This window comes from Sycon ciliatum, chromosome 7, assembly GCF_964019385.1.
Source record: "Sycon ciliatum chromosome 7, ocSycCili1.1, whole genome shotgun sequence".
NCBI classification, from domain to species: Eukaryota; Metazoa; Porifera; class Calcarea; order Leucosolenida; family Sycettidae; genus Sycon; species Sycon ciliatum.
Genome location: NC_088649.1, coordinates 12,842,138 through 12,854,778, shown reverse-complemented (window position 1 = coordinate 12,854,778; position 12,641 = coordinate 12,842,138). Strand labels below are relative to the sequence as shown.

Below are 12,641 nucleotides of genomic sequence, written 5' to 3'. Positions count from 1 at the left end.
GGGTTGTAGAGGAACCATGGTGGTAAATGGGTTTGACCTGCACCCCCCCCCCCCCCCCCCCACCACCACCACCACCACCACCACCACCACCACCACCACCACCACCACCACCACCACCCCACCACCACCCCACCACCACCCCACCACCCACCCATCCACCCACCCACCCACCCGCGACTACTTCTACAGTGCTGCTGGCTGAAATCCGACCCAGCGAGTCACGCTGGCCGCTGTGCAGCCCTAGACCTGCAAACACAGACAGTACTAATACACTGGGATGTGTACTGGTGCAGGGCAGCACAAACTTTAGGATTCACGCGATCGCATTTCACTGACCAGCCCTGTAGTGTTAACCAGCCTGCCGCTGCTAGAGTAGCTGCCCAGCAGCAAACGCTCTAAGTCGAAGCAACAGGATTTCTCTCTCGCACGTCCACTGTACCTGTCAGAGAACGGCATAGCGGCTTGATGGCAGGCAGCGCAGATTGGTCCAGTTCACAGACATAATCGGGCTCGCAGGTTTGATAGTCACAGGGATCTAGCGAATAGCGGACAAAAACACAAAAATGCAAAATGACAAGGACAAATTAGCGACTCGGTTATTATACCCAGCACAGCTTGCAACGGCTTAGTAAACACATAGCCAGAACGAGCTCAAGTTATGCTCCAATTACCTCAGAAATTGCGACATTATTCATTCCACTGCACGACAAGCTTCACTAGTAACCAGCTCGCTACGAACCACAGTTGGTTGGTGACACAGCAGATGACAACTGCATTACTGAATTAGAGGAGCCAACGAGATATTCAAGTCAGCTATGCATCACGACGCCTTCGACTTTGTCTATAGACATGCAATACTTTTAAATCTTTAGAAAGCAACTGTACTCTGAAGTCTCGACAAAATCTACAGATAACTAATTGTGGAAATATACGGCGCAAAATCTGCAAAGGGAATTTCAGCAGCTCAGCTCAGCTGCACCGGCTGCTTCAACGCCTGACCCTTGGCCGTGTGCTGTCTGAAAGCGCGCAGGATCCAAACACGCTCACAATCGACAGAGAGCTTACGTGCAGGGAGGAGATTCTCAGCAACGATAATAACAGTGCTCTCGTCCTGTACGTACCGGGAAGCAGAAGCACACAAAAAAGATCATTAGAGTCATGTCACCATGGTCACTGGATGGAGTGAAAAGACATGATATGACTGCATGAGCAAAAAAGAAGAAGAAAAAAACAGCAATCAATCAAGGGCAGTACTCGTAGATATCACTATCATCAGGGAGTCGTAAAATACCGGTATTTTACGACTCCCTAGTATTAATACTATTATTATAATAATTATTATAATGCCAAGGACATGTGCACAAGGTCAATCACCAGACCACAGAGCTGTACAGCAGCACGCTCGTCCGGAAAATCCTAGAAAGGCTACAAGTACAACACTTTCATGATTTTGTAGATCCTAAGCCAAGGTAGCGACGTCAATAGTGGCCACCCGCTTTCATGATTTCAGGGGAAAGTAGTTCAAAGTGCTCGTAGCATCACAGAATGCATGTATATGTACATGACTGTACTTCAACTTAAAGCACTTGAATATTCATTGACCCATATTTTCATGTTACGTTAGAGTAAGGCTTAGTGGTATTACTAGTTTCACGGCAAGCTGCTCTGGCCCTACGACGCATGACTACTCCCCCGGATTAGTACTTGGAAGTGCTTTGGTGTAAGCAGTAAAACTAATACCTTTTTGCTAGTCCACCTTTGTGTTCTTTCCAATGAAGGGTTTGAGTGGTAACACGAATGCCCGAGACCAAGATCATAATCTCCTATCCTGAGACATAGCTCAGAGCTAGATAGAAATGTACTTACGTGGGGTAGTGCGAAGATGACTTCCTCCACCGACTCGTTCTCCACAATCTCGTTCTCCGCGAACGCGGCACCAACAAGAGCCAGAAGAAGAATGGATCGATACATGCTGTGCGGTATGGTCAAAGAAGACAGAGTACACAGTGACCGTCACAATACTTGGCTCGAATACTAGTACAAGCCATGAGTGGAAGGCTAGTGGTCCCATTCGCTCGTGACAAGAACACATTCAGTGTCTATATCCGACTTCAGGATGATGACAGTACACAAGCCTCCCACCTTTTGAAGACTGATCACCACCATGGGGTGGACTCCTTACACCCGCACACACAGCAGGGGGAGAGGACAGCTATACAGTTTAGTTACAACTCCAAGTTTCACGGCCCTACGCAATATTCAGATTGCCTGAGGCCCGATACTATTACGAGCATTAGGCATTTGAAGGGCATCGATACCCGACATCTATAGAGTGTCTCAAACGGATCCTAACGTTATCCTGTATCTAATGTTTTTCATGTTACAAAAATCGGGTGCAGAAGCCTGTGAAGAACAACGGTAAAGGGACGTTTCCTTCGCAGATACCGTGATATCTCCATACCTTTCGCGCTGTTCTTGGCCGCGACGCTTTAAAAAGAAATTAACTAACTTGACGAAAACTATACTGGGACGAAAAGCTCCAAAGTGGTCTCTGCTTTGCGTTGGCAGAAGTGGCGATCCTGCGAGGATCGTTTGACGTTATAACCTAGGCGAGCATCATCGCCGTGGTCGTCCGTGGCTTGGCGTTCGCACGAAAGGGTCAAAGTTGGGAGGTAGGTAGAGGGAGTGGTGGCAGTGGCGGTGGTGTGCTGTTGCTTGTTGACGCTAGTGGGAACATCAATACAATTACATCGTGACTCAGTGTACGGCAGGCAGCGAGGTGACATGTAAGGTTACTATTGTGTTCCTGTCACAATCACGTCTGCTACAAGTGTATGGTAGTGGCGCCGGACACGACAGGACACCACGCGCAACACGCAGGGCACATCGCGTGCTGCACTTTTAGGTCTTGGTTGAGTTGGTCGAGCCCCGAAGCTGTGACCTTAAACATGATACCAGTAGGGCAGCAGCAGCAGCAGCAGCAGCACGCTTTCAGTGATCGCTACGTCTCTAGTCACATTAGCAACGTAATAATCAAGAGTACAATCAGTCATGTACATGTACACGGATGCATCGCACCTTTCTGAGATTATAACTCCTTCAGCGTATCGCCGCGATCTGTACATGTCTCTGGCTTGTTGTTGAACTTCTGACGTTTTCTGTATGCAGCAAGTTGACAGGATCCATCAGAAGTCTGCTACGGGCTTGACAACTATTGAATTATACGTCAAGAGAAAATGGGATCACTTGTCTGCGAAACTGAGCCTTTCATTATGTCCAGTGAAGTTCAGTGACAGGATACGTCCGCGTCTGCATCTTTCCCTGGCTCATACCTCCATGCTCGCGTGGACCTCTTTGCTACGCAGTCTCTCCGCTAGGCAACTACCGACTTCTGCTGACTGGGTTAGCAGTTTGGCTGTGCCAAAGTGCGTTGCCTACCGCTAAGTAAATCCCTAATTGCATGACGCCATTGCCTGCGGCAGCATTTTCAAGAATGTCCACCTACGCCGAGACACTGGGCACGGCATCCCTGTGCCGACTAAATCTATCTAGCTACACTAGAGTAGTTACAGCCTACAAACGACGTTTTCACGTAAACATCGTTGGCGCTAGGCAATGAAGATTGCAGTGAACTGAGTAAATGAACCGTGAAAGTCCCAGCGTGGTTGCCACACGCCTCATGATTGAAACGGTGTACAGTGTACCAATTTTCCACACCATACAGCTCGTACGTACAGTGCTGAGTGCACGGCATTGAGAAAGAAGATAGATTAGACGGAGACATTGATAAGAGATAGTGTGTATGTGTGTGAGAGAGAGAGAGAGAGAGACGGGGTGAGAGGGGGAGAGAGGGGCGGGGCGAGAGAGAGAGAGAGATAGAGAGAAAGAGAGAGAGAGAGAGAGAGAGAGAGAGAGAGAGAGAGAGAGAGAGAGAGAGAGAGAGAGAGAGAGAGAGAGAGAGAGAGAGAGAGAGAGAGAGAGAGAGAGAGAGAGAGAGAGAGAGAGAGAGAGAGAGAGAGAGAAGAGAGAGAGAGAGAGAGAGAGAGAGAGAGAGAAAGAGAGAGAGAGAGAGAGAGAGAGAGAGAGAGAGAGAGAGAGAGAGAGAGAGAGAGAGAGAGAGAGAGAGAGAGAGAGAGAGAGAGAGAGAGAGAGAGAGAGAGAGAGAGAGATAGAGATAGAGATAGAGATGAGAGAGAGAGAGAGAGAGAGAGAGAGGGCGAGAGAGAGGGCGAGAGAGAGGGCGAGAGAGAGGGCGAGAGAGAGGGCGAGAGAGAGAACGACAGGGAGAGACCACATGGAACCATTGACGCAGCTACTGTGCAGGGAGTGAGAGGGAGAGCCAAAGTGAGAGAAGGGCAATATTATCCAAAAATGATCGTTAGAATTTCTTGCAACATCTTCAGGGTAACTTCTACCGTTCAAAACATGTTCTATGGTGAGACATCATGCGGCAACTGTAACTTTACTTTCAAATGTTCCACTCGGCTGTTCAAATACACATTCAACTCCACTTGTACAGGTAAACGAACGCCGAAATGACTTTTGGCACTTTAGTAAAGGTGGTTGGATATCCCGACCTAGGAGAACTGTTTTTTGTTCTTGAGAAAAAGCTTGTTTCTTTTCTATGGGTGGAATGTGTACAAGATTGAATGATTCCAACGCTTGACTGTCCTCCAGCGCCGCATGCTGTCTCCATTACTAGTACCTTATGACACTAGCTGGTTTGTGTTGTGACTTTAAATGAAATTCATCAAAAACAGCTAGCTGGCAGCGTCATGACTGTGTCATACGGTTGCAGATACAGTCCGTTCATCCAAAATAGTCGGGCTGGATTCTGAAAGCCCGACTTTGGCCGAATATAGGCTCAAAACCCCACATTTAAATATAAAAATGTGAGTTTGGGACATGTTCTCCCTACGTTTTGCCATGGCATACCTGTCCCAATTTTGTAAAGCCTGGTTGAATTTCTAGGGGTTCTAATCCGTTAACTTCAAGTTACCGTAGTGATAAGTAAGCACCAGGGAGTCATACATGATTGTATACGACTCCCTGGTGTTCGCTGTGCGAGTACTCGTCAGCAGATAGTGCAGCAAGGCCACACCGGCGTTGGAGCCTGAACAGTGTCACGTGATCCAGAGTTGTGTAGCCTATGATTCTACTGATCTGTAGTGTAGACCAGTCCTACTCTTGGCAATCAGCAGATACACTAACTTTTCTAAAAACTCGCACATTCCATTGCAGCTTGTTACACATCAATCACCCTTGACTCCTAGCACACTTTCAACCGTCACTCCACGAACGGTTTCTTCGCTGCGAAAAAAACTCCTCTCTTCTGACTTCATGGGTGCTGTGGTCACACGTATGTCTTCACCTTCACATCATTATTCCCTCTGACTTTCACCCGTGGCCCGGCACAAGGGAAACATGAATGGAGCAAATGGGATGTTCGGTCTTTGACCACTTCGTACGTAGCGGGTCTGATCTACTTATACCTCCCACCACTGTTAGGAGCCGCCACTACGCCTGGATTCTTGAGTGTGGCGGCGTTCCTGCGGACGCGGAAAACTCTGTCCAAACGAGCATCACGCGAACCGTGAAATATTTTTCGCACACAAACACAGCTCCACCCCCGCCCCCACCCCCCTCGCCCACCCTTACAAGTTACACCAGCTCTCTTGTAGTTCCCACCTCAGGAACAGTAACAGCTACACTCTAGCTGCGACAGCTTTAACTCATCACCATTCACGGCTCTATTGCACTTAGTCATAGTGTTATCTATTACACATTCAGTCTGGCTTGTTAGCCTTTAGTTGGATTATACACCCTGGTGATTGTCCAGACCAGAAAATTTGGAGTCCGCAGAAGTGGAGTCTATTCGCCCGCAAAAACACTACCGAGAGTATGTGTGCGTGTTCAAAAAAAATGAATGAGTGATGAACGACCAGCAGGTGGTTATGCAAGTAAATGAAAAACAATATGTTGCAGCGGGACTCAGACTACGGGCCAGACAGAGGCAGCCAGACGTTTCCGCATCCGCGGCAACGCAATGATCAAGGCGCAGGAGAGGTGAGTGCATCAGACCCACCGCAAAGAAAGGCCCAACTCCTTTTCACCTGGTAGTTTGTTACATCTGGGCTTTGTTTATTTGTGCTCCCGCTATGCAGCGCTGGGGCCTGCATAGGGACTAGAGAGACTCCGACTTGGTCGTATAAGTGTATGATCCAGTTGTACACAAATTAGCTGATTACGCCATAATTCAAGATGCATTTTTGTGTGGAGAGGGAAACGTTGGTTTGCATGGTCCGCCACTGAGAACGAACTAAATTATCACAGTTGATGAAGACGGGAGCGTGGCTGAGAAACACCATACTTTTTGTACAAGCGAAAATGGTAAAAAAAATATTGACTTCACACCATCTACAGCTGGCACCAGGGAGTCGTAAAATACCGGTATGTTACGACTCCCTGAATAAAGTAGCGGAGCCATCGAGTGCACAGAACACTGTGTGTGGTACTAGGGCTGCGTAGCGCCCGGCAACGCTATTTTCTGCAGGAGGTTGGTTTTCTTTGGCCAGCATTGGTAGACCTACGAGTACGTGCATTGCAATGTGTAAGTAGTTTTATATCCTGTACCTCATGCCCGTATTAGTACTCTTTTTCAGATCTCTAGCGGATGGTGCATCGTACTGATGGTGAACAGATCAGTAAGTTACTACCATTTGGGAATTTAGTTGAAGTTTTAGAGGAACTTTATGTGCTGTTTTGATTATTTTTGAATGCATGCAAGCCAAGTTAATATCACAAAGAAGAATATCCGTCTTGCAGCTACTGCAAAGTGTTATCTCCAGTATTATTCTAAGCACCAAACTCCCAACCAAACAGGCTTAAAAAAGACACTCACAACCACGCCATCGGAGGGATAGTAAGCGTGGTATCGTGCCTCAGCACAAACCTTACAGAATCATGCACTAACACTCACACGCACATGCATGCGTTTGCGTGCGCACACGTACACTCGCTCTCGTGCGAGCGCACGGCAGGACAGGATTGGATAATTGTTGATAAGATGTCTATTGTAATACCTAAGGATTCACAAAACGAAGGTTATGGCGACGGCAGCATGCGTGTGCTGATAAACACGGCCGAAAGGCATCAGCCAAGAAATAACAGATATCTCAGGAAGAAGCACACATGGTTGTTGTTTGCAGTATCAAAACCGCCCTCTGGATTGTTTGGCGAATAAAATAGAAGATAGGAGTGATCTAGGGACAGGCAAAGCTAGTATAAGAGATTACTCTGCTGTAGAACGGGCTTATGGTGGAAATGAGTGTGAACACTTGTTTATAGATCGGGGAGGAGAGTTAGCGAATTAAAAATTTAAAAGAATGTTCGTGTCGTCGACCTTATAGATAATTTCTTGCGGTGGCATTTCCGGATCAAACGGAGTATTGCTGAAAGGCAACGGAGTATTGCTGAAAGGCAATGGCTCCTCAGTTATCTCCACTTCTTCCAGAACTTTGTCGACTGGATAGCAGGGAAGCTCTGCAGAAGCAAGCACCGAAACACGGACAGGCAGAAACAGGGTTAGTTTATGTTCAGCGTGATTCCAACAAGTTAACCACATCATTGCATGTACATGTACGAGTATCATCATCGCAAGATTACACATACTACAAGTGAGTGCATTGCACACGAAAAACCGGGAAACATCATCAAACATGAACGACCATGCACAACTAGAACAAGATGAAAATGCGCAGAGACAACATGGTCAGTGAGGGGATCAGTCAGCTAGTTCTTCTTACCTAGGAGTGGCATTACTGGCTCCTCAATCAGCTCCACGGGAAGCACCTCCAGCTCGAAGATATTTGAGATGGTGTTGAACCCCTCCAGGAACACAGCCTCCGTGATCAGCATATAGCGGCGGATGGTGTTGAAGATATTCGTGCTCAGGAATCCGTCGGTGACGGTCGTGTTGAGGATCGAGCAGTTCAAGAACTGGTTCATGATGGCACCAATGTTGAAGATGGTGCTGTTGTAGATCAGTGAGTTGTTGAAGAGCGTCAGCTCCAGCGTGATGTTCACCAGCTTAGCATGGTAGAGACTGGTGCTGTTGATGGTGGAGTTGAAGAAGAGCACAGAGTCAATGTAGGGAGCCATGTAGAAGCTGCTGTTGGCACAATCCTGCACGTAGAAGAGACCAGTCTCATTGGCGATGACCGGGCGAGTGGCATTGGTCAAGGTGACGTTGTTGAAGATTGTGGCGTTGAAAGTCACATTCACCCATCGAGGAGCCAGGAAGGTCGAGTTGATGAGGCTGAAGTTGGTGTACTGGCATTGGTCAATAGACATGTTGAAGCTGGTGGTGTTGATGAAGGTGTAGTTCAATGCAGTGCTGTTCACTGTAGTGAAGTTGGCACTGGTGAAGTTCACCATTGTGACATTCTCCATCTTGGCTTCTGCCAGGGTAACATTCACGAAGCTGGAGTTCAGGATGAACTTCTCTGTGAAGTTGGATCGCATGAAGGTAACATTCACGTAGCGAGAAGCCACCATGCTGACATTGTACATGCTGACGTTAACGGCAGAGATGTTGTGCAGGATGAAGCGAGAGGCAGTGAAGTTAGCCAGAGTCCAGTTTGAGGCAGAGCAGTTGGACAGGGTGAAGTTCAGAGCAGTGATGTTCACGAAAGATGAGTTCACGAACGAGACGTTCTTCATCGTGTAGTTGACCGCGGACATGTTCCACAACGTGTAGTTGTAAGCAGACACATTGTACATGGTGTAGTTAACGAGGCTGCTGTTGATCATGCTGACATTGTAGAATGTGCTGTTGATGAAGGTGAAGTTGGTGGCGTTGATCGACTGCAGGCTGACATTGTAGAATGTAGCATTGTACAGAGTGAAGTTGGTCAGGTTGTTGAACAGTGGGATGCTGATGTTGTTCAAGAAAGTGACGTTCTTCCACATGGTGTTGTTCAATGTCACATTGCTGTAGATGGAGCCATTGATGGTGACATTCCACTTGGTCAGGTTGAAGGCAGATACATTGACCATGCTGTAGTTGTGAGCAGACACGTTGTACATGGTGTAGTTCACAAGGCTTGCGTTGATGATGCTGACATTGTAGAATGTGCTGTTGATGAAAGTGAAGTTGGTGGCATTAATGGACTGCAGGCTGACATTGTAGAATGTAGCGTTGTACAGGGTGAAGTTGGTCAGGTTGTTGAACAGTGGGATGCTGATGTTGTTGAGGAAGGTGACGTTCTTCCACATGGTGTTGTTCATTGTGACATTGTTGAAAATGGAGCCATTGATGGTGACATTCCACTTGGTCAGGTTCAGGGCAGTCACATTCACCATGGTGTAGTTGGCAATGCTGCAGTTGTACAGTGTGTAGTTGTAGGCAGACACGTTGTACAAGGTGTAGTTGACAGCACTAGCATTGATCATGCTAACATTGTAGAATGTGCTGTTGATGAAGGTGAAGTTGGTGGCATTGATCGACTGCAGGCTGACATTGTAGAATGTGGCATTGTACAGGGTGAAGTTGGTCAGGTTGTTGAACAGTGGGATGCTGATGTTGTTCAGGAAAGTGACGTTCTTCCACATGGTGTTGTTCAAAGTCACATTGCTGTAGATGGAGCCATTGATGGTGACGTTCCACTTGGTCAGGTTGAAGGCAGATACATTGACCATGCTGTAGTTGTGAGCAGACACGTTGTACATGGTGTAGTTCACAAGGCTTGCGTTGATGATGCTGACATTGTAGAATGTGCTGTTGATGAAAGTGAAGTTGGTGGCATTAATGGACTGCAGGCTGACATTGTAGAATGTAGCGTTGTACAGGGTGAAGTTGGTCAGGTTGTTGAACAGTGGGATGCTGATGTTGTTGAGGAAGGTGACGTTCTTCCACATGGTGTTGTTCATTGTGACATTGTTGAAAATGGAGCCATTGATGGTGACATTCCACTTAGTCAGGTTCAGGGCAGTCACATTCACCATGGTGTAGTTGGCAATGCTGCAGTTGTACAGTGTGTAGTTGTAGGCAGACACGTTGTACAAGGTGTAGTTGACAGCACTAGCATTGATCATGCTAACATTGTAGAATGTGCTGTTGATGAAGGTGAAGTTGGTGGCGTTGATCGACTGCAGGCTGACATTGTAGAATGTAGCATTGTACAGAGTGAAGTTGGTCAGGTTGTTGAACAGTGGGATGCTGATGTTGTTCAAGAAGGTGACGTTCTTCCACATGGTGTTGTTCAATGTCACATTGCTGTAGATGGAGCCATTGATGGTGACGTTCCACTTGGTCAGGTTGAAAGCCGACACATTGACCATGCTGTAGTTATGAGCTGACACGTTGTACAAGGTGTAGTTCACAAGGCTCGCGTTGATGATGCTGACGTTGTAGAATGTGCTGTTGATGAAGGTGAAGTTGGTGGCGTTAATGGACTGCATGCTGACATTGTAGAATGTAGCGTTGTACAGGGTGAAGTTGGTCAGGTTGTTGAACAGTGGGATGCTGATGTTGTTCAGGAAAGTAACATTCTTCCACATGGTGTTGTTCATTGTGACATTGTTGAAAATGGAGCCATTGATGGTGACATTCCACTTGGTCAGGTTCAGGGCAGTCACATTCACCATGGTGTAGTTGGCAATGCTGCAGTTGTACAGTGTGTAGTTGTAGGCAGACACGTTGTACAAGGTGTAGTTCACAGCACTAGCATTGATCATGCTAACATTGTAGAATGTGCTGTTGATGAAGGTGAAGTTGGTGGCGTTGATCGACTGCAGGCTGACATTGTAGAATGTAGCATTGTACAGAGTGAAGTTGGTCAGGTTGTTGAACAGTGGGATGCTGATGTTGTTCAAGAAGGTGACGTTCTTCCACATGGTGTTGTTCAATGTCACATTGCTGTAGATGGAGCCATTGATGGTGACGTTCCACTTGGTCAGGTTGAAAGCCGACACATTGACCATGCTGTAGTTATGAGCTGACACGTTGTACAAGGTGTAGTTCACAAGGCTCGCGTTGATGATGCTGACGTTGTAGAATGTGCTGTTGATGAAGGTGAAGTTGGTGGCGTTAATGGACTGCATGCTGACATTGTAGAATGTAGCGTTGTACAGGGTGAAGTTGGTCAGGTTGTTGAACAGTGGGATGCTGATGTTGTTCAGGAAAGTAACATTCTTCCACATGGTGTTGTTCATTGTGACATTGTTGAAAATGGAGCCATTGATGGTGACATTCCACTTGGTCAAGTTCAGGGCAGTCACATTCACCATGGTGTAGTTGGCAATGCTGCAGTTGTACAGTGTGTAGTTGTAAGCAGACACGTTGTACAAGGTGTAGTTGACAGCACTAGCATTGATCATGCTAACATTGTAGAATGTGCTGTTGATGAAGGTGAAGTTGGTGGCGTTAATCGACTGCAGGCTGACATTGTAGAATGTAGCGTTGTACAGAGTGAAGTTGGTCAGGTTGTTGAACAGTGGGATGCTGATGTTGTTCAGGAAAGTGACGTTCTTCCACATGGTGTTGTTCAAAGTCACATTGCTGTAGATGGAGCCATTGATGGTGACGTTCCACTTGGTCAGGTTGAAGGCAGATACATTGACCATGCTGTAGTTGTGAGCAGACACGTTGTACATGGTGTAGTTCACAAGGCTTGCGTTGATGATGCTGACATTGTAGAATGTGCTGTTGATGAAAGTGAAGTTGGTGGCGTTAATGGACTGCAGGCTGACATTGTAGAATGTAGCGTTGTACAGGGTGAAGTTGGTCAGGTTGTTGAACAGCGGGATGCTGATGTTGTTGAGGAAGGTGACGTTCTTCCACATGGTGTTGTTCATTGTGACATTGTTGAAAATGGAGCCATTGATGGTGACATTCCACTTGGTCAAGTTCAGGGCAGTCACATTCACCATGGTGTAGTTGGCAATGCTGCAGTTGTACAGTGTGTAGTTGTAGGCAGACACGTTGTACAAGGTGTAGTTGACAGCACTAGCATTGATCATGCTAACATTGTAGAATGTGCTGTTGATGAAGGTGAAGTTGGTGGCGTTAATGGACTGCAGGCTGACATTGTAGAAAGTAGCGTTGTACAGAGTGAAGTTGGTCAGATTGTTGAACAGTGGGATGCTGATGTTGTTCAGGAAAGTGACGTTCTTCCACATGGTGTTGTTCAATGTCACATTGCTGTAGATGGAGCCATTGATGGTGACGTTCCACTTGGTCAGGTTGAAAGCAGATACGTTGATCATGCTGTAGTTGTGAGCAGACACGTTGTACATTGTGTAGTTTACCAGGCTTGCGTTGATCATGCTGACATTGTAGAATGTGCTGTTGATGAAGGTGAAGTTGGTGGCATTGATCGACTGCAGGCTGACATTGTAGAACGTGGCATTGTACAGGGTGAAGTTGGTCAGGTTGTTGAACAGTGGGATGCTGATGTTGTTCAAGAAGGTGACGTTCCTCCACATGGTGTTGTTCAATGTCACATTGCTGTAGATGGAGCCATTGATGGTGACGTTCCACTTGGTCAGGTTGAAAGCGGACACATTGACCATGCTGTAGTTGTGAGCTGACACGTTGTACATGGTGTAGTTCACAAGGCTCGCGTTGATCATGCTGACGT

The 12,641-nt window shown here is 47.0% G+C and overlaps 2 protein-coding genes across 6 annotated transcripts in view; both read right to left on the bottom strand.

The window, feature by feature from the left end:
* LOC135821034 (uncharacterized) overlaps positions 1-2,610 on the bottom strand; it is a 28,037-nt gene extending 25,427 nt beyond the window's left edge. For all 5 annotated transcript variants that reach the window (XM_065334092.1, XM_065334094.1, XM_065334095.1 and 2 more), the window contains exons 1-4: positions 2,462-2,610; positions 1,867-1,972; positions 1,066-1,111; positions 440-535 (exon numbers count right to left, since the gene is read on the bottom strand). In XM_065334092.1, the coding sequence (XP_065190164.1) occupies positions 440-535; positions 1,066-1,111; positions 1,867-1,971 (247 nt within the window). In that variant the 5' untranslated portion in view covers position 1,972; positions 2,462-2,610. The remainder of the gene's footprint in view (positions 1-439; positions 536-1,065; positions 1,112-1,866; positions 1,973-2,461) is intronic.
* Positions 2,611-7,369: 4,759 nt separating this feature from the next.
* LOC135821623 (homeobox-like protein HDP1) lies at positions 7,370-12,635 on the bottom strand. Its single transcript, XM_065334620.1, has 2 exons — positions 7,806-12,635; positions 7,370-7,542 (listed from the first exon to the last, which is right to left on the bottom strand). Exons 1-2 carry the CDS (start codon positions 12,631-12,633, stop codon positions 7,370-7,372), a joined length of 5,001 nt encoding a protein of 1,666 aa, XP_065190692.1. The 5' UTR covers positions 12,634-12,635.
* Between the last annotated feature and the right edge of the window lie 6 nt (positions 12,636-12,641).

Bases quoted from the DNA above. Each gene is read 5' to 3' on its own strand.
- LOC135821623 (XM_065334620.1), bottom strand. From the start codon at position 12,633: ATGATCAACGCGAGCCTTGTGAACTACACCATGTACAACGTGTCAGCT. The intron at 7,543-7,805 runs GTAAGAAGAACT...TTGCTTCTGCAG, and splicing joins GCCAGTAATGCCACTCCTAG to AGCTTCCCTGCTATCCAGTC.